The sequence below is a fragment of the Scatophagus argus genome, chromosome 11 (assembly GCF_020382885.2).
Source record: "Scatophagus argus isolate fScaArg1 chromosome 11, fScaArg1.pri, whole genome shotgun sequence".
Taxonomy (NCBI): domain Eukaryota; kingdom Metazoa; phylum Chordata; class Actinopteri; family Scatophagidae; genus Scatophagus; species Scatophagus argus.
This window is the reverse complement of record NC_058503.1, coordinates 510,210-534,078: the sequence shown is the minus strand read 5'-3', so window position 1 is coordinate 534,078 and position 23,869 is coordinate 510,210. Positions and strand designations below refer to the sequence as shown.

The 23,869-nt window shown below is 40.5% G+C and overlaps 1 protein-coding gene across 1 annotated transcript; it reads left to right on the top strand.

Moving 5' to 3' along the window:
• The first annotated feature begins 1,381 nt into the window (after positions 1 to 1,381).
• LOC124067413 (ADP-ribosylation factor-like protein 4C) lies at positions 1,382 to 3,324 on the top strand. The gene has a single exon (XM_046404739.1). It carries the CDS (start codon positions 2,091 to 2,093, stop codon positions 2,667 to 2,669), a length of 579 nt encoding a protein of 192 aa, XP_046260695.1. The 5' UTR covers positions 1,382 to 2,090; the 3' UTR covers positions 2,670 to 3,324.
• The last annotated feature ends 20,545 nt before the right edge of the window (positions 3,325 to 23,869 follow it).

Below are 23,869 nucleotides of genomic sequence, written 5' to 3'. Positions count from 1 at the left end.
GAACTACCTGACAAACAGGCCACAGTATGTGAGGACGCAGAGCTGTGAGTCTGACATGCCTCTCTGTAGCACAGGTGCACCACAGGGAACAGTTCTGGCTCCCTTTCTGTTCACTCTCTACACCTCTGATTTCAGGTACAACACCCCAACCTGCCACCTACAGAAGTTCTCAGATGACTCTGCGATCGTCGGCCTCATTGTGGACGGAGACGATCGAGAGTATCGAGAACTCAACCAGGGGTTTGTGGATTGGTGCCAGGAGAACCGCCTCCAAATCAGCGTGGGTAAAACCAAGGAGCTGGTGGTGGACTTCAGCAGGTACCGCCGCTCCTTCCTGCCCACTGCTGTCAGACTCCACAACAAGCACAGCTGATAGACTGGACATTTAAGCTGTTGAATGTGTTAACTGGACAATAAATCATGTGCAATAATCTCTATATCTCTATATCTCGCGGTCTATGTATTTAGAATGCAGTGTCATTAAAGTGCCTGTTTAATGTCTGTGTAATGGTCAGTCATCCCAAAACTTTGTCTATATAGTGCCTGTGTGTACCAACTAAGTAGCCTATACTGAGACATTTCACTCCAAATCATAATCCATCTATGAATCACATTAGTTTTAATTTTTTAAGTCATACTTTACGTACTTTCTGATACACAGTACCTCATGTACCTCATGGTTAGAGCACATGGAAAAACTGAAACCTCAAATGCTTTTAGTCCTATTTAGAAGATGGGCTCGCGATGCACTTCAGCCTCTTGTGTTGAAAGGGGTAAATAAAGAAATAAAGAAAAGAATAAGACAAAGAAACAAACAAACAGAATAAAGGAAAGAAAGTTTACCTTCCAAATTTTCACTTCACTGCCACTCAGTCTCCATAAATATTAATCACCTGCTGAATTCACCTTGGTCTTTAGTTGATTAAATGTAATAATTCAAAAAGACACCAAAACATTCAGTTTTCTTATTTTAAACGTCAGCATCAATCAAGTTTTTCTTTTAATTCGTTAACTCAAGCTATTTCCTTCGAGATTAATTTATCCTCCTCCTGATGTTCTTACCAATTCATACCAGAAGATGACGTAGTTGCCCATGATTGATTTTAAAAGTGCACCACGACCACAGTCTAAAATACACTACTATTTCTGAAGTAATGGTACAGCATACCGACAGTGTAACTCGTTCATATTAGACATGTTTCCATATTTGATTTTCTCTTGTTTCATTGGTAGAATTCACTGTTTAATTCATATTATTTTTATTTCTGACGGCAGGCTTTAGACTTTATAATATTACTCTCCACAATATTTTGTTCTTAACAAAACGTTGTAGATGAAGGAGTTTCTACATTATAGTGTTCGTGTCTGAAGCGGTCACGACAGTGAGGACGCTCGTTGCCTCATTGGCACATGTCCCGGTGGGGTGGAGCGACGCGGAGCCGCCTCTCGTTTTGCAGTCTTGTTTCTTTCAACCCACATCAGAGCAACTGCAACGACCGTCAGGGGAAGAGCGTCCGAGACGAACGGGTGTAGCCTACGAATCGGTGGCTTTTCGGTGGACGTTATTTTCTCGGTTCGACCACTAGAGCTGGTCAGTCAGACTCCTGAAGAGTGAATCTATTTGTGCGCAATTTCCAGGGAGATTGTGGTTCTCTCGGGGACTGGAGGGGATGACTACAGAGAATATGCATGAGACGGTTCTTTCAGGCTGATAAAGGCTTGTGACCATAATTGTCCTTTCCAGCGCTCACATCGTCAGCACTTAAAAGGTATTTCAAAAGTAGAGCTTCTTCGTCGCCAAATGGATGTAAGTGCTTGAGGAGAATACTAATGGCCGGCGTGCTGCGTCCTGCCGAGCGTTCTCCGCCGCTGCTGAGGGCAACAACAGAGCCGATCAGTCCGCCACAGCGCACCTGAGGCCTGTATACCACCAAGGAATTAATGAGCGTGATTTGAACTGAGCTGTTTAATTTCCAAGGAGGAGAATTAAAAAACATTATACACAAACATAACGCAGCTGCAAAAATAACAAACAAAAAACAAAGCAAAACAACAACAATAACAAAACAAAACAAAACAAAAACGCGAAAATGGGAAACAGCTTCTCCAACATCTCTACCTTCCAATCTCTTCACCTCGTCATGCTGGGGTTGGACTCTGCTGGGAAGACTACAGTTCTTTACAGACTCAAATTTAATGAATTTGTCAACACGGTTCCCACGATCGGCTTCAACACTGAGAAGATCAAGCTGAGCAATGGCACCATGAAAGGCATCAGTTGTCATTTTTGGGATGTGGGAGGCCAAGAAAAGCTGAGGCCCCTGTGGAAGTCCTATAGCCGGTGCACTGATGGGATCATTTATGTTGTGGACTCTGTAGATGTTGACAGACTGGAGGAGGCCAAGACTGAATTGCACAAAGTCACCAAGTTTGCAGAGAACCTGGGAACACCACTGTTGGTCATTGCCAACAAGCAGGACCTGCCCAAATCTCTTTCAGTGACGGATATTGAGAAGCAGCTGGGTCTGCACGAGTTGACCCCCTCCACTGCCTATCACATCCAACCTGCATGTGCTATAATAGGTGAGGGTCTTCACGAGGGTATGGACAAACTGTATGAAATGATACTGAAGAGGAGGAAATCCCTCAAACAGAAGAAGAAGCGGTAAAAGCTGCTGGTTTTCGGGACAGTGTTTAGTAAAATTTACTGTAAAGGAATCTGGATTCTGCCGTAAACAGGTTTAGTTTACAGCAATTTTTTTATGAAAAATATCCTATGTATTAAAGCTGTTCAGTGCTGTGAAGCTGTGAATGACACTTTTCTATAGGCAGCTTCAGTAACTAAATACAAAATAAGGTTAACCAAAAAAGACAAATGAAAAAACTTGAAATGACTGTTGAGATCTACAGCATCAGGAAAAGAAACAGGCTGGCCTGTTTATCTGCTGTTTTATCACGGACTTTGACGTATTGTAGGTCATTGAGGACTTTTAGCGTCTTATTTCCATCCACAAGAGTTCTTCTGTGGAAACAGAAGTTTGATTTTGCACATGGATTGGGTCACTCAAGCCCCGTGCTCTTTTTTAGATATCTGTAGTATTACTTTTTAATTATGGATGTCATGCAGACTGCTTTATGGAGCACTAAAATAGCCTTTCATCCGCTTGGTGGAAAGAGGACCGAGTGTCGACTACTTTGCACTTTTCATTTCCTGACAAACAGCAAAGAACTATAATGTATTAGTGAGAGGGCAGATCCAGGTGGTTTGTATACTAAGAAGCCAAACTTGAAGTATTTTTTGAATATTAAAAGATGTAAAATCCATGATATGTGGGACTGTTTTTCATATAATGTGGTCAAAGAAGTTATGATAATGATGTGAAGGTTACACTCTCAGCAGGAGGAGCGACAATACAAACAGCTTTTTCCATACTTTATCTCATACTATGCATGGTTCAAAGGAAGAGGTCAAAATTCAGAGTTGAGAGGGCTAACTGCGACAGACTAACAGAAGGGTAACTGAGAAAAAGTCCTTCTAATATCTGAAGCTCAATCTGTTGAAAATGCTCGACACAGATTGCTGTCTTTATCTTCTGCATGTGAAGTGAACATTCAGAGCAAGGCTGAAGCACGTTTGTGAAATTTACGGATCTGCGGTGTGGTGTTGTCTTTTCTGTTTCAAAATGACAGCAGTTCCCAGCAGCAACCAGTGCTCGAACTGGATCTGCACTCACCACTATGTTAGATTTCTGTTCAGTTTTTGCTCACTACTTTCTAATTAATAGAGGCATTCATTTTGTTATTTTGGCAAAAATGTTCAGTTGGTTTTCTGCTCAGATTCAAGTGGGTAATGGAATTACACATTAGTATTTTAATTGTAGATCATTCTGCAAATTATCTTCTCTATTAAGTGATGAATCAGCTTGGTACATAACATGTAAGAAAATAGTGAATACACACAACAGATTTCCCCAAAAAGTATTAATTTCAACCTAATAGAAGTTCAAAGGAAAGCTTTCTGTATTACATTTTAGAAACTGGAGCAATTAATAATTTTCTACCCATCAATTAATTGTTTGAATTTTGATTTGTACATTCACATGAACCATGTGCATGACTTGTTCTTCATGTGACTTTTCCAAGTCAAACACTAGTTACTTTGTTGATTGGTTTGGGGAGTTTTATTTTGTGTTACTAGTTATCATGAAAGAAGTGTCTTTTTAAAGCCATGCAAGTTTAGAGTGTTTCCCTTATTCAGTGGTGGAAAGTAGTTAAGTAAAATTACTAAAATACTGTATTTAGGCACAGGTATATCCAAATGTACTGAAATCTTCCCATTTTTGGTTACTTTATATATCTGCTACATTACATTTCTGAGGCAAATACTGAATCTTTTACTCCACTGAATTTATTTTACAGATGTAGTTAGGCTACTTTCAGATTAAGATTTTACAGATTTTTTTGTCCCCTTGTAGTTTTAATGGAATTTGGAGGGAACACCAACATGTATGCTGTGTTATACCTTTTCAAATTAAATTTATTTGATGTAAAAAAAATAAATAAATAAATTTAAAACAACTCTTTTATGCACACCCTCCACAAAAGCTTTTGTTGAGGAATGTTGTGAATGAGTTTTTAATCACAACAAGCTTAGAAAAACTAGTTATTTCCTGCAAAAAAGAACAGATAGAATTTCCAGACATCTTGTTGCTATGGCAACATTATAGAAGAACCAACTCAGTGTACCCTCAGTGATTTAAGAAGCACATTTCTTGTATTTGTTTGCAGTTGCCATCTGTGTTTACACTCACAAGGAAGTATAAAAATGAACACCTTGTTTGGTATCCTCCTGCATCATGGCTTGGCTTCACAAACAAAAAAGTGCCACATTGTTGTCCTGCAAATCAATAACTGTTTATATAAATCTATAACTCTGTAGTCAATCTAATGAATATTCTTCTCTTGTATTTAATATGAAGCTCGCTACTCAAAATCCTGTTGATGCCAGTAAACAGTAGAACAGCTCTTCATTTGACACATTTGTCAACCTGACACATGCTGAAGCCACATGTGCACAGCAGTTAGCAACATGAGTGGTCTGTCAAAACAAGGGCCTCCAAATATCACATCTAGTCTACAGAAACCAGGCCTGACTTTTGTCAACTCAAAATTGCAGCTGCGAATTTACAACCTGCAGTACAGAAGCTAAGTTTCAGAACACAGACCAACAAAGTCGCCCAAGGAAACAACAAAATACATTGTCATTGCCTTTCAAAGTGATACATATTTTCTGATCTGCCACCACAAGGTTCAGTTTAGGCACAAAAACTAATTGATAAAGGTCACCTGGTTCAGATGACACATTATTTCAGGTTTTTAAATTGATCACTGATCATTGATGAGAAGTGAATGACAGGATAGCATGAAACATAAAACACAGGCCTAAGCTTGCAATAGAATAGTCTTCCTGACTGAACCTTCACATGAGTTTAATTTCTGCACCGCCAAAACCTTTGACTTTCATGCTCACACTGACCACAGACCTGCGGTTGGTATTCTCATTGACAGTTCCAAAAAAGTTTAGTCAAACTAGATGGCTGTATCCCCAACCCTGAGATACATAAAGAGAGAAAGGCAGTATTACTACGTGCATTTCGACTGTGAATAAATAGTAAGAGGAATCACATGGAGCACCAGAAGTCTGGAAAAGGCAGACAATATGGTGTCTGTTCAGTTAAATTCAGTTTTATTGAATTTCCCTCAATAAAGTATCTATCTATCTATCTATCTATTTATCTATCTTATAGCACAGTACAGTCTCAATCAAGAATACTGTTTTCCCATAACAATTAAAATACTTCTAGTATAATATTAAAACAAGCTCATTACAGTTTAGCTGACCTTTTAACAGCAGCAGTGAGAGAAATTAGATCATGAAATTGTTCAAACTGCATACAACCAAACAAAAAGTCTGAAAAAGTTCTAAAATTATGCAGGTTCAACATTAAAAGAAAGCTTCATCCATTTCATGTCTGCCCACTTTAAGAGGTGCTGCAGTGTCCTAACAGAATCATGCTCCCGATTCAAGACCTCAAGACTCACCTGTACTACCAGAAAAAAGTTGCTTGTCAGAAAAATGTAAACGTTGGTCATTTTAGACATTCAGAACAAAGCATCAAAACTGCTGTTTGTTTGTGGAAGAAATGTCTTGAAAAGACACGTTGGTCATTGGTTATATATTATGAGGACTTCACTTGAATTTCAGGTCAGATAATTGCTTCCAGCAGTCAGTGATAATAACCAGTGAGAACATGCCCCATGGTTTTCAAGTCAGAACAAGTTGCACACTGCATTTCTGAATTCTCTTTCCTGCTCTAGTCTTTGTTGTTGTCTCTCTCAGCTTTCCAATTATCTACTGAAAGCACAAACAGAGCTGCCTGCTGGAGCAACACAAACTGCTGATTACAGAGTAATGTGTCTTTGTGGTGCTTCAATCACTGCAGCAGCAACAAGATAATAAGCTGACACCGTAAATGTTTTCAGTGTGAACAGCCAGCTCTTTTTCTGAGTCTTTGTATTGTCTCCTGTGACCTCTAATGTTGCCTGGTGTGTTTGTAAACCTACATGTTACAAGTGTACTACATGTCACATGTGTGACCTACTACAACCCAGGTTAACCCATAGAGGAATGGGTGAGACATGCAGTATAAATAAAATCTGGTACTACCTCCATTTCTTACATTCATTTACTTCATCACATTGATGCATAAACCAGTGTGATCAACACTGTACACAAATGGCCCCAACATAGGAGAACCCTAATTATAAGACAACATGCTAGTTCTCCATCATTAAAAATGTGTAAAATTAAATCACACTGTAAGAAATCAAAGTCTTGTTAGAACCAGCAACAAAATCTCTATTGTCTCATTGTACCATATCAAATTACGCCTAGTAACAGGAACTTATATTTTTTCTTACATCAATAAAAGTAAATGTAAAGCGTTTGTTGGAAAGGAAAAAGTGCCTAAATTAAAAGTATGTTGGTGCAACACTCTCTTATTGCTTGGCCACTCATATTTCCTCTATTTTATCTGCTTATTACAATATTTCAAATTCCTTTTCCAAAACTGATGACTATATTTCTGTAAAAAATAATAACGATAATATAACAAATTAAAAACAAAAATATAACAAAGTTTGAAGGAGCTACCAGCTGGGGACTACCAGAACTAGCAGGACTAACTATAAGCTGTTAATTTAACCATGAAATTGATATGGTTTGATCAGAATTTGTTGTATTATTTATTCAAAAACTATTTACGGAAGAACCTCAATATTGAGCTTCAAAACAATATTTTTCATCACAAGAGGAATACGTTTTTAACCTTCAACGAAGTCAGTTAGCTACCTAATGATGATTTTTCTGCATTTTGAGTAGGGATATTAACATATTTTCCTTAGACAATACTTTGGTAAAATGTACATTATGTCTGTTGGATTCTCATTTTCAATTGAGGATTCAACCCTAGAACTAATGATGTTATTAGCCATATTTGATCATCTTGTGAGATGATGTGGTGGGTCGATCCATACCTTAAATACCAGAAAAGTCTTACTTTGATTATCAGTGCTAGTGTTAATAAAATCTTTGTTTCTCTGCTCCTTTTGGTGCTCGAGTGTAGTATTGCCTTTTCAGTACAAAGAATCCCCACAACAAATATGAAGCAATTAATATAGAACCAGAACCAGTTGGCTAATGTAAAATCTTTTTGAGGTAGTCACAATAACAATGTTGAAATTTTGACTGTATAGGATGTTTATCACAAAAACTACTGTCTCTCCATTCCGTTTCATCCCAAAGGTATTCAGTGGGGTTGAGGTCAGGGTTCTTCAGTCAAGTTCTTCCACACCAAACTCATTCAACCATGTCTTGCTTTTTGCACTGGGACACAGTCAGGCTGGAATAGAAAAGAGCCGTCCACAAACTGTTGTCACAACGTTGGAAGGATAGCATTGTCCAAAATGTCTTGGTATGCTGAAGCATTAAGATTTCCCTTCACTGAAAGCAAGGGGCCTAGCACAACCCCTGAAAAACAGCCCCATTCCAATATTTTTGCCTATATAATATAGATGAATGCTGGTGAAATCAAATTATGGCTCCAATATTTTGAACAAACATTTTGTTTGCTCATTGTTTGACTGTCATAAATCTCCCAAAGCCACAGTTGATGTCAGTATAGTGTCATTTCATGTTAACAGTACATTGATTTCTTTTAGAGTTCTTATTTTGAGCTCTTCAAGCAGCCCCATCCACTGAAAATCCTAAAGACCAACACTTTTTGATGTTGTTATTTATTCTATTACACATTGCAGACTTGTGAATTAAGACAGAGAGGCAGTGTTGTCTGTTGATTTATTCCCTCTGTGCTATAGTGTGTTCAGCAGCAGACTGAAGAATGCGTCACCCTTCTTCTGCAGTTGAAAGCAGAAAGCAGAAACATGCCTGTATATGGAAAGGAGGCCTTCAGGGACACACAGGCTCCTTCAGTCACCAACACTAAAAGTCCCAACCATTCATCTTGGTACCAGGGCTCTTCTTCCCCCAGCACCACACACACACACACACACAAAGAGAGAGAAGGAGAGAGAGAGAACACAAAATGACAATCCATATTTCTCCTTGCTGCTTAGTAAAGTGTAGATGAATTACGCATTTTATTGGTTGAGAAAAGAGGCCCGACTTTGCATAGCCAAACAGCAGCTCAGAAAACCTGCAGCAGACATCAGCAAGTAAAAATACATGACTTTCTTTATACTGGTCCTACATCGGAGAAGGAGGGAGAACTATTATTCTTACTAAGAATTTGAAAATACCCAGGTATTTGTTGTTTCTTTGTTTTGTTTTGTTTTTAATTTTTGAGTATACAGATAGATCTACTGTATTTATCCGGTTTACTATAGGCTCAATGATGATGTTGGTGAACTGTAGATGGAGAGTAAACACAGCAAACACATTAGGCAGCAGGGAACATGATAAGGCTAGTCACAACCGTTTTCTGAGTTTTTTTCTGTTCTCTCTGCACTATGCTGTTTACCTCAGGACTGTATGTCAAAAGAGTTACTAGGTGAAAAAAACTAGTAGGTTTGGTCACCAACAGGATAATAAGTTCACTTAATTTGTTCAAAACATATATTTGTAGTATCAATTCCAGTCTCACAAGTGTTTGCAAATAATTTCTCTGCTGTGGAGCAGTGACACAGAAACTTCAAAATGACTGAATGGTGATACACAGCACATAAGCTACTCTCTGCATTTTAGACTATGGCTCTCTGTTTCCTCAAAGGTCAGCTCAGCTCATGACAGTTTGCTAATAGTCAACAGTGCAAATTTGTGTGTGTCAAAGTTCACCAAAGTTGAACTTAACCCTAAAATTGTTCAGATTTACTTCACCCCCATGTGAGATTGGCTTCACCTTTAACTTTCCTCTAACAGTTTTATAAAACAGGCTTGCATACTGGAGTAGTCTGTGAAATTTTTCTGTTTTTTTCTTTTTCTTTTTTTTTTTGCTTACTTACTGTCTTGTTTGCCCTACATGTTCCCTTTTAGATTTATTTGAGAGTTCCTTACAGTCTCAGTGAAAGCTGTTAAATTGTTTTTACCAGTCAGTAGCACTCAAGTTTGTAATCATCCACCCAGTCAGTTCTGGGGCCCTCTGAATGTCCATACTTAGGATAGGAGACATTTAAAAGACCGAAACAAAAACCATGTTGAAATAGCATTTATTCTGGTGAATAGCATCAAAATTATTTATTGTACACTACTGTGCTTTTGTTCACACAGAATTCTCAGGGTCCCACTCAGAAGTCATAATTAATAATTCATTTCTGCAGAGACTGAAGATGAATGGGAGAATAGTTTTGTATTTGATTATGAATAAATTACCTTGGCTTTGACGTGGTAACTTTGATATTGTGTACTTCTGGCATTATTACTGCTGCTATGCATCTCTGCTTGTGTGCTCCTTCCCTCTGCCTCTCTCCCTTGCTCTCTCTCTCGCTCTCCTGCTCTCTCTCTCTCTCTCTCTCTCTCTCTCTCTCTCTCTCTCTCTCTCTCTCTCTCTCTCAACCCAACCGGTCAAGGCAGATGGCCGCCCTTCTTGAGCCGGGGTCTGCTCCGAGGTTTCTGCCTTCTAAAAGGCAGTTTTTCCTCGCCACTGTCGCCAAGTGCTTGCTCAAGGGGGAATGTTGGGCTCTCTCTATTTTACAATTTAATTAAAGAGTTTGGTCTAGACCTGCTCAAATTGGAAAGTGTCATGAGATAACTTTTGTTGTGAATTGGCGCTATATAAATAAACTGAATTGAATTGAATTGAATTGAATAGAGGAGATTTGGAGTTGTCTAGAAGTCAGAGTGGGCAGACAAAGGTTTGGTAGAATGGAGCAATGTCCCTGTTTCCTCTTTCAGCTTTGTACTTATTTCTATCCTCTTACAGATTTCTAGAGTATCAGCATTTTACTATTGTTGACTATTGTCATCTCAGTGTTTGTTCTGTTTATCCAAAGCCTGGAACTAACTCAATATTTTTCTAATTTACAAAAATAAATAAATAAATACAGAGGTAGTTTTATTTAAATATTGAGATTTTACTTTCTGTTCTCAATTTCCCGGATACCTGAGTGTCTGCCTCAATGGTGACAAGAAAGAGATCTGCTATGGTTGAAAGCAGTTTCTGCTGGATGGTCTCAATGTACCTTCAGAACTGTACACAAAGAGGTTTCTTAAGAATTTATAAAAAATAATCCAGGTATCCAGGTAATAATCCAGGTAAAATGGCATTCCATTCAATCATAGTGGACTATCGCCTCCTATAGGTGTATCCCTCAAACTTGCTCTTGTTACAATCCACTCATGGCTCAGTGGTCAGGTACACAAATGAAACATTTGCAAGCCTGAAATAATAACCAAAAGAACAGAGAAAATAGAGAGAGTAGAGAATGCAGCCTCTGATCCTGTTTCTAATGATTTACTCCTTGCTAATTCAAGCGCTGTCTCGAGCCCCAGGTGATCCCAATATTGCATGTACCTCCCAGGAATTACTCCAAGGCCAAACTGGGCCATCTCATGACTGAGTTTCTGACTTACCTGAGCCTGACCATACTTTGTCTGCATGTGGTGGTGGTGAATTAGATCACCTTGCACCAGATGTAGAATTAATAAGAAGGGTACTTGATTCAGGTCAGAGGGAAAAGTAGGCAACTGTGATTTTCGAGGGTGGGTAACCTGAACTGGGACCCATATGGTAAGTAGACTGAGGAAGGGTGTGTTTCTCTGTCGCTATGTGGTAATCCTACAATCAGGGTCCCCTTGTCAAGGCGCAGAGGTGATAAAGCAGGAGAACAGACAATGTGGCCATACTAAAAGAGATGAACTGACATTCCTGGAGTTTGGATCACACTCTGCAAAACTTTATTACTCCAGACACTCTGCACTACTTCCAGTTAAAAAAGTCATGGACTACAACTAAACAACAAACACAAGCAACTATAGTACCACAGTAAAGCAGAAGCACACAGGTTGTGTATGTGTGTGTGTGTGAGAGAGAGAGAGAGAGAGAGAACAAAAAATGGAAGATGAGGTCACGTGACGTCATCCCACCAGGCTCAAGATGGCAGGCTCAACTGTGAGGTTTTGAACTGAGAGTGTGGAGAACAAAGGGGACAACGTGACCTAACACATGCCCAACAAGATGATGGAGCAAGGAGATGATTTCCTTAATGGGCAGCGAGGAAAAACAACGGAGTCAACTGGATTTGAGATGGATAATCTGTTTTCTCTTTGATGAAAGCATTCATTTTCCGCAGACAGCGGGAAAGATCAGCTGGCGTGGCAAGGAAAGTGACAAGGAAAAACTCCCTTTTAACAGGAAGAAACCTTGGGCAGGCCCCGGCTTGCAAGGGAGAACCATCCTGCTGATAGTCGGCCGGGTGAAGGGGGGGAAGAAGAGGTAGACAGGACAGAGAGGATGAAAGAGAGAGAGAGGAACATACATGCAATAAACATCATAAATTACAAAGGACAAACATGACGCGTTGTTATAATTGGAATTCTGAAGACTGTGTCTTGTATATATTTGTTTTTTAGCTGATATGTTGTTTAAGATAGTTATATTAGCACTAAATAGAAGAACAACATGGGCAGACGTTGACAGTAGACATTGTATTTGTCAGAGGGCCGGATGCAGTTCAACATGTAGATCTGGATGGAGAGAGACCTGCAGAAAGATACAGAGAGAGAAAGAAAGGGAGGGAGGGAACACTGCCTTCCTGACCTCTAAAACTACTGTTTGAAATGTTACACTCTATGCTCCTGGTAGTGGCCTATTTATGGTGATTATTTATTCTACAATTTGCAAATCAATCAGCCTGTTCCATTTGTTCTATTTAGATGTCCACAGCTTAAAAATAAAAGTAAAATCAAAGAACAAAACAAAACAAAACAAAACAAAAAAAGAAACAATGTGCCTCCTTATATGATTATAATAAACATAGAAACACATTGTATTAGGAGTTATGAATGATGAATTGGGGTTATATGGCCCAATATAATGATTTTATACATTTTACTAAAAATTAAATAAAACATTTACTACCACTAGAGCTCTCTGAGAGCAAGTCTGTAAAAAAAGCTCTGAGTTTTCATTGGATCACAAACATGGCAGGAGTTTACTGCTGCAATGTGAGGAATTCTCTAGGAGACTGGGGATGGGGGGATGGGTGAGATCAAAGGTCAAAGCACAGGGATCTCAGTCTGGCAGAGTAAACACAAGCCCTTTTTACTGCTGACAGCCCTTTGTGTTTCTGTAGAGGAGTGTTAAACATATTAACTTTTAAAAGTTTTAACAGATTGTTAAGCAGAGTTAAGCATGAATGATCAAAGAATAAACCAGCATCCAATGGTTCCTGAGTCTGGTCATTAACTACAGTGTTTTGTGCAATCGATGATTTGGGTTAACAAGCTCAAAAATGTTTTTCATGCACTCTTCAAAAAGATCTGCTGTATTGTCAGCAGCTTGTAAATGACTTAATGAAATGCAGCAAGAGGAGCTGGTTCAGTTATAGTTTCAATTAATCACAACCCCTCTCATGTTCTAATGTAGCAAGGAAAGCTGGAATCTATTAAAAATCAAAGGGACCAGGACTGTTTTAGGTTTAATTTCATTAAACAATGTGAAATCAGAAAACCAAAATAAAGACTTGTTAACCAGAGAGCCGCAACATCTGGTGGTGAATACTATAGGACCAGACATGAATTTGCACAAAGCTTTTGGAATAAAATGACTCTGCAGTTTGGGTAAATCAATGATGCCATTAGAAGTGAAATGCTCATTGAAACAAGCAGATGCATTTACAGAATGCTTCCCAGCTCACTGAAATGTTATGATTTCTGAAAAAAAATGATGTGGATACAGACAGGTTGGCATTTCATCATGATACCTTAATTTTTCATAACCAATAAAAGGGGTGTTTGATTAAAGATTAAAGTGACATATTTTGTCATTGGAGGGAACTCACTCCAACGAACGAAATTTGTTCTCTGCATTTAGTTAGGTACCTTGCTCAAGGGTACCTCAGCCATGGACACCGGGATGGGGAATCGAACCAGCAATCCACCGGTTACGGGTCCGACACCCTAACCGCTGATCCACGACTTCCCCAGTTTTCAAGAGGATCATTGTTTCATGAGGGAACACTAGGGAGAGATGAGGAGGACCCTGCAGCGTGAACTCATAAACATAATCAGACTTGGACTCCATCCATCCATCCATTTTCTATACCGCTTATCCGTGAGGGTCGCGGGGGAGCTGGAGCCTATCCCAGCTAACTACGGGCGAGAGGCGGGGTACACCCTGGACTGGTCGCCAGTCAATCGCAGGGCCAACACACAAAGACAAACAACCACACACTCTCACACTCACACCTAGGGGCAATTTAGAGTAGCCAATTAACCTAATGTGCATGTTTTTTTTGGTATTGTGGGAGGAAGCCGGAGAACCCGGAGAAAACCCACGCAGGCACAGGGAGAACATGCAAACTCCACATAGAAGGGCCCAGACCGGGATTCGAACCTGGAACCCTCTTGCTATGAGGCGACAGTGCTAACCACTGCACCACCGTGCCGCCCAGACTTGGACTCACTGTTCTTTATTACCTGTTCCTCCTCAGACTGGCCTTCTTCATAATTTGTAGCAGAGCAGTGTTTCATTTGGTTAGGTAGGCTTACTAAAGCAAGCAAGACTCTGGTCCTTTCTTCTCGCGTACACTCACCTGCACTCCGGTCCACTGCTCAAGCACGCGCCGCTTCAGGGCCGGACTTTATCAAGCACGGGGCAAGGGGGCGCGTCCCACTGCGCTCAGGGGTGTTTGTATTTTAATATTGTGTTGATTATGGGGTTTTTGTACAAAGTTATTGTTGACGTGTGAATATATGGTGTGAGGATAAATGAAATGATGCATTGTTTATTTTGGTGTTGGTTTATTATGAATAATAATAGTGTGTGGACCATTATGATTTTGGTGGTCCCTTTAATAATGGTTTAATCCAATTGGGCTCCACCAGTAGCCCTTTTTAAGAGAGCCTCATTCAGCTTCTGGGGCTATCTAAGGGAAGTACTATGATCTGCTGTGAGGTTATGTTATTGCCATTTATTCTTGCATTTTGTCTACCCTCAGACAGTGTATTTAGAGTATTGGTGTTTTTGGAAAATATTGTTTTTCTTGGCACCTGAAGCTTCTCTGCCTCCTTTCACTTGAATCTGAACTCGCCTAGACCGCTCTGGTCATTGACACCTACTTAAAGTGATTTTGTGACAGCCATTACTGGTATTTGATTAATTTGGGCATCCACGGGGCAAAATATAAATCTAAGTCTACATACAGAACATTTCAGATCAGTAATTTTTTTCCTTTTAATGCAAAACTTCAAACTTATGGAGCTGGAACTTGCAGCTAATGTGCAGTGAAGTGGGTGCAACAGAGTAATCTGTCCTGCTACGGTAAACATCTACGCCCTCACATCGACTAAGGAAAAACTCCCAGAAAAACCTTTAACAGGAAAAAATGGAAGAAACCTCAGGGTGAGCAACAGAGGAGGGATCCCTCACCCAGGACGGGCAGACGTGCAATGGATGTTGTACAGGCAGGAAAGCAGTTAACAACATGAGAATGACATTACTAAAAAGACAAGTAAAACAAAATCTCAACTCATAAAAATATAAATAATATAAAAAATATATAAAATATATAAATGAAATTATAATGAAATGCTGTATCATTCGTGTATTTTTCATGTTCTGTTGAAAACCACTATCCTATCAATTCAATTCAGTTCAATTTCGGCCCACAAGAACCACCCCTCCGATAGTCGGTGCACAGAAGAATGACAGGCAGATGTCAACAGTAGACACTGGGCTGAAAGATACAGAGAGAGAGAGAGAAAGGGAGGGAGAGACACAAAACTACAAGGAGAACTGGACACATAGTTAGTGACATAAAATAATGAATTGTATATTAGTCTGACGAGGGGAGAGGATGGAAGAGGAAGAAGAGGAAAAGGAGGAGGGGAAACTGCTTGGTGGATCATGTTTGTGTCCCCCGGCAGCATAGGCCTATAGCAGCTTAGCTATGATAGAGATTAAAGATGAACAGTCAGTGAGACCTATTCTACCTGTGGCTGTATATCAAGAAGTGACTGTAACTATGCCTACCAGCCCTACACACTTTGGTTGAGGCTAACTATATGCTTTACTAAACAGAAAGGTTTTAGGTTTGGTCTTAAAAGTGGAGGTGGTGTCTGCCTGTCGAACCCAGATTGCCAACTGGTTCCACAAAAAGGGTGCCTGATAGCTGAAGGCTCGTCCTCCCGTTCTACTTTTATGAATTCTGGGAACTGCAAGTAAACCTGCACTCTGTGATCTCACTGTTCTATTGGGAATATACGGGACTATTAGATCCTGCAGGTATGATGGGGCTAGTCCATTTAGGGCCTCATATGTAAGTAGGAGGATATTTTTTCTTTTCTTTTTTTTTTTTTTTTTTTTACTGGAAGCCAGTGAAGAGAAGCTAAGATGGGGGAGATATGATCCCTTTTACTGATTCCTGTTAAAACCCTAGCTGCTGCAGGCAGGATCAGCTGCAGGCTATTAACAGAGTAATTTGGACATCCTGACAATAGTGAGTTGCAGTAGTCCAGCCTAGAAGTAACAAAAGCATGGACAAGTTTTTCAGCATCACTCTGAGAGAGGACGCTCCTAATCTTAGCAATATTACAGAGGTGAAAGAAGGTGGTCTTAGAGGTCTGTTTAATGTGATGAATAAATGACACCTCCTGACTGAAGATAACGCAGAGGTTCCTCGCAGTTGTACTGGAGGCCATAGTAATGCCGTCCAGAGAGAGAATATTATCAGCTATACTATTTCTAAGGTGTTTGGGGCCTAGAACAACGATCTCAGTTTTGTCTGAGTCTAATAATAAAAAATTGGAGGTCATCCAGTCCTTCATGTCCTGGAGTCTGGCTAACGGCTCTGTTTCTTCAGGCTTTAAGGATAGGTACAGCTGAGTGTCATCAGCATAACAATGAAAGTTTATGCCATGTTTCTGAATAATATTTTCTAGAGGGAGCATGTATATGGTGAACAGGATCGGCCCAAGCACTGAATGAGGCTAATCCTTATATATGAAGAGAAAACATCATTAACGTGAACAAAGTGAAATCTATCAGTTAAATATGATTTGAACCAGCCTAGCGCAGTCCCTGTGATCCTGGTCGCGTGTTCTTATCTGTGTAATAAAATGTTGTGATCTACTGTGTCGAAAGCAGCACTGAGATCCAGTAGAACGAGTATGAAGACAAGCCCACGGTCTGATGCCATGAGGAGGTCATTTGTGACTTTAACCAGTGCTTTTTCTGTGCTGTGATGGGCTCTGAAACCAGACTGAAACACTTCAAACAGACTGTTCCTGTGTAGGTGATCAATTAACTGATTTGCAACCACTCTTTCAAGTATTTTAGATAAAAATGGGAGGTTGGATATGGGCCTATAGTTTGCTAAGATGTCCAGGTCAAGTGAAGGTTTTATAAGCAAAGGTCTAATAACAGTGGCTTTAAACGCCTGTGGTACATAACCTGTTGTTAAAGACAAGTTGATCTGATCTCAGAAGGAAACGCCAATCAAGAGAAAGATGTCCTTGAGGAGCTTAGTTGGGATGGGGTCTAAGAGACATGTAGTTGGGTTAGATTTATTAATGCTGGAGGTCAGCTCAGGGAGGTCTATGGGCTGTCCAGAGATGGAGAAGGATTAAAAGAGGTTTCTAGAGATGGCACTATATCGGCTATTCTGGGAAGATCTTTATTGATTTTATTGGTGAAGAAACTCAAGAGGTCTTCATTGCTAAGAGCTGCAGGAATACAAGGTTCAACAGAGCTGTGACTCTTGGTCAGCCTGGCTACAGTGTTTAAGAGAAAATGTGGGTTGTTCTTGTTTTGCTCTATTAATGTTGAATAATAGGCAGTTCTGGCTTTACGAAGGGCCTTTTTGTATGCCAATAGACTGTCTTTCCAGGCCCTTTGGGATTCTCCTGATTTGGAGGAGTACCACTTCCTCTCCATCCGTCTTTGATGTTTGCTTCAGTGTTCGTATATTTGAATTATATTTGAGCACTAAACTAGATAAGAAGTCAGAAAACTCAGACAGAAACTCTGAGTAAGCAGCAGCAGGTGGGCGATACACAACAACTAATAAAACTGGCTTTTCTCACGTACAGTTTTGGTGAGACAGGCTGAGAGTGAGACTCTCAAATGAACTATAGATAGATTTAAGTTGGGTTAATCTGAATACTGGAGTGGTAGATTGCTGCCACTCCTCCTCCTCGGCCTGTGGCTCGAGGAACATGATAGTTAATATAACCAGACGGAGTTGATTTATTTAAACTAACATATTCTTCATCCCGTAACCAAGTCTCAGTGAGGCAGAATATATCAGACTGATGATCAATAATTAGATCACTGACTAGGAGGGATTTAGAGTGGAGGAATCGTTTATTTAATAATCCACATCTGATTGTTCTATTTTTTGGCTCTAAATATTTGCTAGTTTGTATTTTTAAGAGGTTATTATGATTAACACTTCTTAAATTTTGTGCTAGTTGGACTATGGGAGGACGAGGCACTGACACTATTTCTATGGGATTGTTAAACTTGGTATTACAACCTCCCTGACTTCGGCGGCTGACATCAGCTAAAGTAGCTAAAGTAGGCCGGTCCGCACAGGCTAACTGCTGCTGGCTAGCTGTTGGGACTAATGGACTATGATCTACAGTACGAAGCCGGGCCTCTAACTCAGTTAGCCTCGCCTCCAAGGCTATGAATAAGCTACACTTTCTACACATCTCACTCTCGCTAAAGGAGGCAGAGGAATAGCTAAACATTTCACACACCTTACAGAAGACGGGAGAGGGAGAGGCAGAGGGAGAGTGAGTGGAAGAAGCCATGCTAGCACTAAGCTAAGCTGAGCTGAACGACAAACAGAGCGGGGATTGGGAAAGGAAAGAATCTGGATGATTGTGCGGTTAATAAACTTTTCCTAATAAACTTTTCCTAAAGTGCTTGTGTACTTATTTGTCAAAACCAACCACAGTAAAAGCTAATGTATGTCAATTGAAGTACACCAATACCACTGAGCACCAAACGCTAGCAAGTGAATGAGTAGTGCAAGAACAGGAAGTGACGTAATACGCAATATGTCACGTGACACGAATACGAGATCCCAACGCAGGATCTCGCAGGAGTAAGAGGGAGAGAGGGAAAAGTCAGTGTGTAGCTCCTTCTAGCTACCCCCGGTAGCTCCCAAGCAGCTGGGAAACCAAGAAGGCTGGGTAACTGTACGGAGGAAGCATTGTCCCAGCAGGTGGAAGCCCAGCAGGTGTGTCGCTGAGAAACCAATTTTTGTAATAGGCAGCTTTATAGTCGGAAATGTGAAGTTAGCGACACCAGCGCTAGTTAAATGTATTCTTGGGGCCAGAGTGGGCGATGTTGAATCATATCTAAAACAGCTGGCTAAGGATAAGTGTAAATACAGTAAAATAGTAATACATGTCGGCGGTAATGACATCCAACTGCGCCAGTCTGAGGTCACTAAAATTAATGTTGAATCGGCGTGTACATTTGCAAAGATTATGTCGGACTCCGTAGTCTTCTCTGGACCCCTGCCCAATCTGACCAGTGATGACATGTTTAGTTGCATGTCATCATTCAATCTCTGACTGTATGTAGTATGAAGTATGAACACCATTTCTCATTAGGAGAGACGGCATTCATCCCACTTTGGATGGAGCAGCTGTCATATCTTATCAAACCAAAACCATGACAGCTCAGAGATGAGACAAGGCGGCGGAGTTGCAGTCCTACACGCCTCTCTGCACTCCCATTAGCACAGTTACCCACCCAAAATCCCATAGAGATCACATCTGTCCCCCGACCACCTAAATTAATTAAATCAGATACAAAAAGAGGAGTTATACACCAAGTAAAAACTTCTGCACTAGATACCTGTCTGATAGCGCTGTGGCTAAAGTTAAGGAAGCAATTTTATTGTCATTTACTTCAATATCATGTCCCAGTATTGCAGAAGATTACAATACTAAAAAGAAGTCTCATGCCAATTGTAGTCCCTCTCAAGTTGACCACTTTGGCTCATTAAGGACAACAATCAACTCTATTGCCCCACTAAAATAGAAGCACATAAAACAAAAGACACAGGCACCATGGTATAATACAGAGGTTCGCAAATTAAAGTAAAATGCGCAAAAACTTGAAAGGAAATGGCGTTCCTCCAAGCTCACTGAATCTCGCTCAATCTGGCAAGACAGCCTTAGATCGCATAGGAAGGCCCTACGGACTGCCAGAGCAGACTATTACTCAAAATTAATTGAAGATAACAAGCATAACCCCAGGTTTCTCTTCAGCACTGCAGCCAGGCTGACAGAGACCCATAGTGCTATCGAGCCTTGAGTCCTGTTTTATTTTGAAAGCGTCACTTCCCCTGTGTGTCTCTTTTTCATGTAGCTTTACTCTGGTTTATCACGATTGCTTTCTCCTCCAATTATGTGTTTCACCTGTCTCTTGTTATGCTGTCTATTTAGTCCTTGTCTTCCCCGTCACTGTTTGTCGGATCGTGTTTTGTCTTCACGTTCTGGAATTGCTTGCCATACCATGATTTTTACCACAGTTTTATGTTGATCCTCATGCTACAGTGTGTGCCTGTTTTGAGTTCTTTTGATTTAAATTAAAGACTATTATTTTGGACCTCCATCTGCCTGCCCTTTTAGACTCTGCATCAGGGTTCAGCCCTGTGCAACAGTGACGCCGTATCCTCTTGACACTTACTTAGTATCTCTCTATTAGACATGATCGATATGTCCCTAATAACAGGCTATGAGAATGATTGACATCACCAAAGCAGCAGGACCAGTGAGAGTACCAGGCTGCACACTGAAGTCATGTGCTAACCAACTCAAAGAGGTGTTCACTGTTCACTTCATATCGTTAACCTGTCCTCATATGCCTCAAATCTACCACTAATGCCTCCATGCCCAAAAAGCTAGCAGTCAGGCATCTTAGTGACTATCGCTCAGTTGCCCTGACACACATTATTATGAAGTGTTTTAAGAGGCTTGTCCTATATTACATCAAGGCCAACATCCCCACTGATGTCACTAACTTGACTTCCTCCCCAGAGTCTTTGTACTTTCTCATCTCTCAGGTTCCCATGGATGGTGTCTGGACCTCCTGCTCATGACTGTTATTACTACCTGTTATATTATATATTTATATTCTATTTTATATTATGTTATATGTTGGTATTATTACTACTACTATCAAAATCATTATTATTAATACTGTCATTGTCATTCCAATGACTGTCCAATGTTGTTATCGCTGTTGTTATGCATCTCTGTCTATCTAGCCCCCACACTCTCTCTCTCTCTCTCTCTCTCTCTCTCTCTCTCTCTCTCTCACAACCCAACCAGTCAATGCAGGTGGCCACCCACATTGAGTCAGGGTCTGCTCTAAGGTTTCTGCCCTCGAAAAGGAAATTTTTCCTCGCCACTGTCGCCAAGTGCTTGCTCATGGGGGTTTTGTTGTGTCTCTAAATTAAAGAGTTTGGTATAAACATACACTAATTTGAAAGTGTCATGAGACAACTGTGATTTGGCGCTATATAAATAAATTGAATTGAAATTGAATTGATCAGGACAGCCACCAGATTGTCTACTACGGAAACAAATCAATGGAGGATGCAAGCTTGACTGCACTTCATGAAGCCCTTTCCCAGCTAGATCATCCCAACACACACATCAGGATGCTATTTGTTGACTTTAGCTCCGCTTTTAAAACAGTAGTCCCCCATAAAGTGATAAACAAACTCAGCAACCTGGGATTAACCACCACACTCATGGATTTTGGACCTCCTTACTAACAGAAACAAAACGTCAGGGTGGGTGACCACACATAGTCCAATTTCATTGTGAACACTGTTGCACCACAGGGTTTTGTCCTCCAGGTCTGTTCACACATGACTGTACATCCATCCACTCCTCTAATATTATAACAAAATTAACTGATGACACCACTATATCTAATCCTGAACACCACTAAAACAAAACACAGAAAAATGAGCCTTTCGGCCCTCCACATAAATGGTGGGTAGGTGGAGAGGGCCAACAACATCAAATTCCTGAGACTATAGGTCAGGAGATAGACTGGCTTACCTATAGGTTAGGAGATAGACTGGCTTATAGCAGGGCCCAGAAAGAACTGAAAAATGGCGTCCAGCTGGCAAAACACAGGTACCTGTCCTATTCACCCTTTTCACACATGACTTCTCTGCCATCCACAAACATGGTTGTAAAGTTTGCGGACGACACCACCGTGGTGTGTCTCATATCTAACAATGATGAGACCCACTACAGAGAAGAGGTCCAGAACATGACACAATGGTGTTTCAGGAGTAACCTTATCCTGAACATCAGCAAGACCAAAGAGGTCATAGTGGATTATAGGAGGTCCAGGAAGACTAAACATGTTCTGTCTGTATACTTGGGGAGGCGGTGGAGCGGGTGGACAGCATAAAGTTCCTGGGCATCCACATTTCCTCTGACTTCTACTGGTCTGTGAAGACTTCACACCTGGTGAAAAAGGCCCAACAACAGCTCTTCTTTCTCAGGAAGCTGAAACAGACTGGACTGTCTTCTCAGCTGCTCGCAAACTTTTACAGGGCCATGATTGAAAGCATCCTGTGTCTCAGCGTGGCAGTGTGGTACACCAGCTGCACAGCACAGGACAGGAAGGACTTAGCCTGGGTGGTGAGGACAGCACAGGGGATTGTGGGCTGCAGTCTAGCAGATCTGGACCCAGTTTACGCTGCCCAAGTCCAGAAAAAGGCCAGAAGCATTGCCACAGATCCCACCCACCTGGGCAACGAACTGTTTGTACCGCTTCCATCAGGAAAGCGGCACAGGAACACAAAAACAAGCACAAACAGACTCAGGGACAGCTTCTTCCCCAGAGCTTCCCCAGTGATATACTCACATCCCATCCCCCTATAGGACCCTCACACATGCACCAGCCACATACATTCACCTTTTCACACACACACACACACTCACCTTCTAACATACACACACTCACACCCAGACAGACACACATACACACACACACACACACAATCAAACACTCACAGCATTCAATAGACAGGGACTGAGACTAAGCTGCACTTTATTTACTTACTATGTGTTTAATATTATTCATAAGTTCTTTTTTAAAGTTATTTAGATGTGTGCCTTTAAGCAGGGAATCTCTGGAAAAATTCATTATGTTCACATAATGACAATAAAAACTCTTGATTATTGATTCTTGATTCTCTACATCACAGATAATCTGACCTGGACCGTTAACACTTCCAGCCTGGTGAAGAAAGCTCAGCAGGGGCCTGTCCTTCAGGTTTTGGACTAGGTCAGAGCCTGACCTCACAAGTGCTCTACTGCATGAATGGGCAAAAAGTTCCACAGAAACACTCCAAAATCTTCCGAAAAGTCTTCCCAGAAGAGTGGAAGCTATTAAAGCAGCAAGGGGGAAAATTCATATTTGTGTCATGTATTAGAATGCAATGCTGACATGTTGTTGTAATGGTCAGGTGTCAAAATACTGGGTGCATTTACATTGCAGACAGTGATTTTATTTATTCAATTTTACCTGAACTTATTATGTAAAAACAACAACAGCTAATACAAGGAATGAAAAAAGCAGAGGATCAGATACTAGTTGTCATTATTTGCCAGTGTCACTACTTATTTGAAATTTATCATCTGTCAGTTGGCAATATAATATATTGCCGCTTTCGACAGAGACAATGGAACAATATATCACAAGATTTAAGTTTTTTTTAATAGAGTTAGGGTTGGCCATGCTGACTGAATGCTAACAATACAAAATTAAATGCATAATGCTGGCATACCTTTGTGTCTGAGTGTGTACTGTAACTTTCTGTATTTTGAATCTTACTCAAAGTGTGGTGTTTTGTGTTATCTCAGAAGTTCTTTTGACACCTATAGTAAACAACCAGATTATACAGGCCACTCCTATGGGTGCAAGCACCCAGGATTAGCACTCACAGGAAAGACTGATCAGTAAGGTAAGAAATGAATGAATGAATGGAAAAATAAATAAATAAAACTGCATCTTTGATTTTGTATGGGCAAACACTGCATGACACCACCATATGTGTATTTTTGCTTAGGTGTTGCTATCTC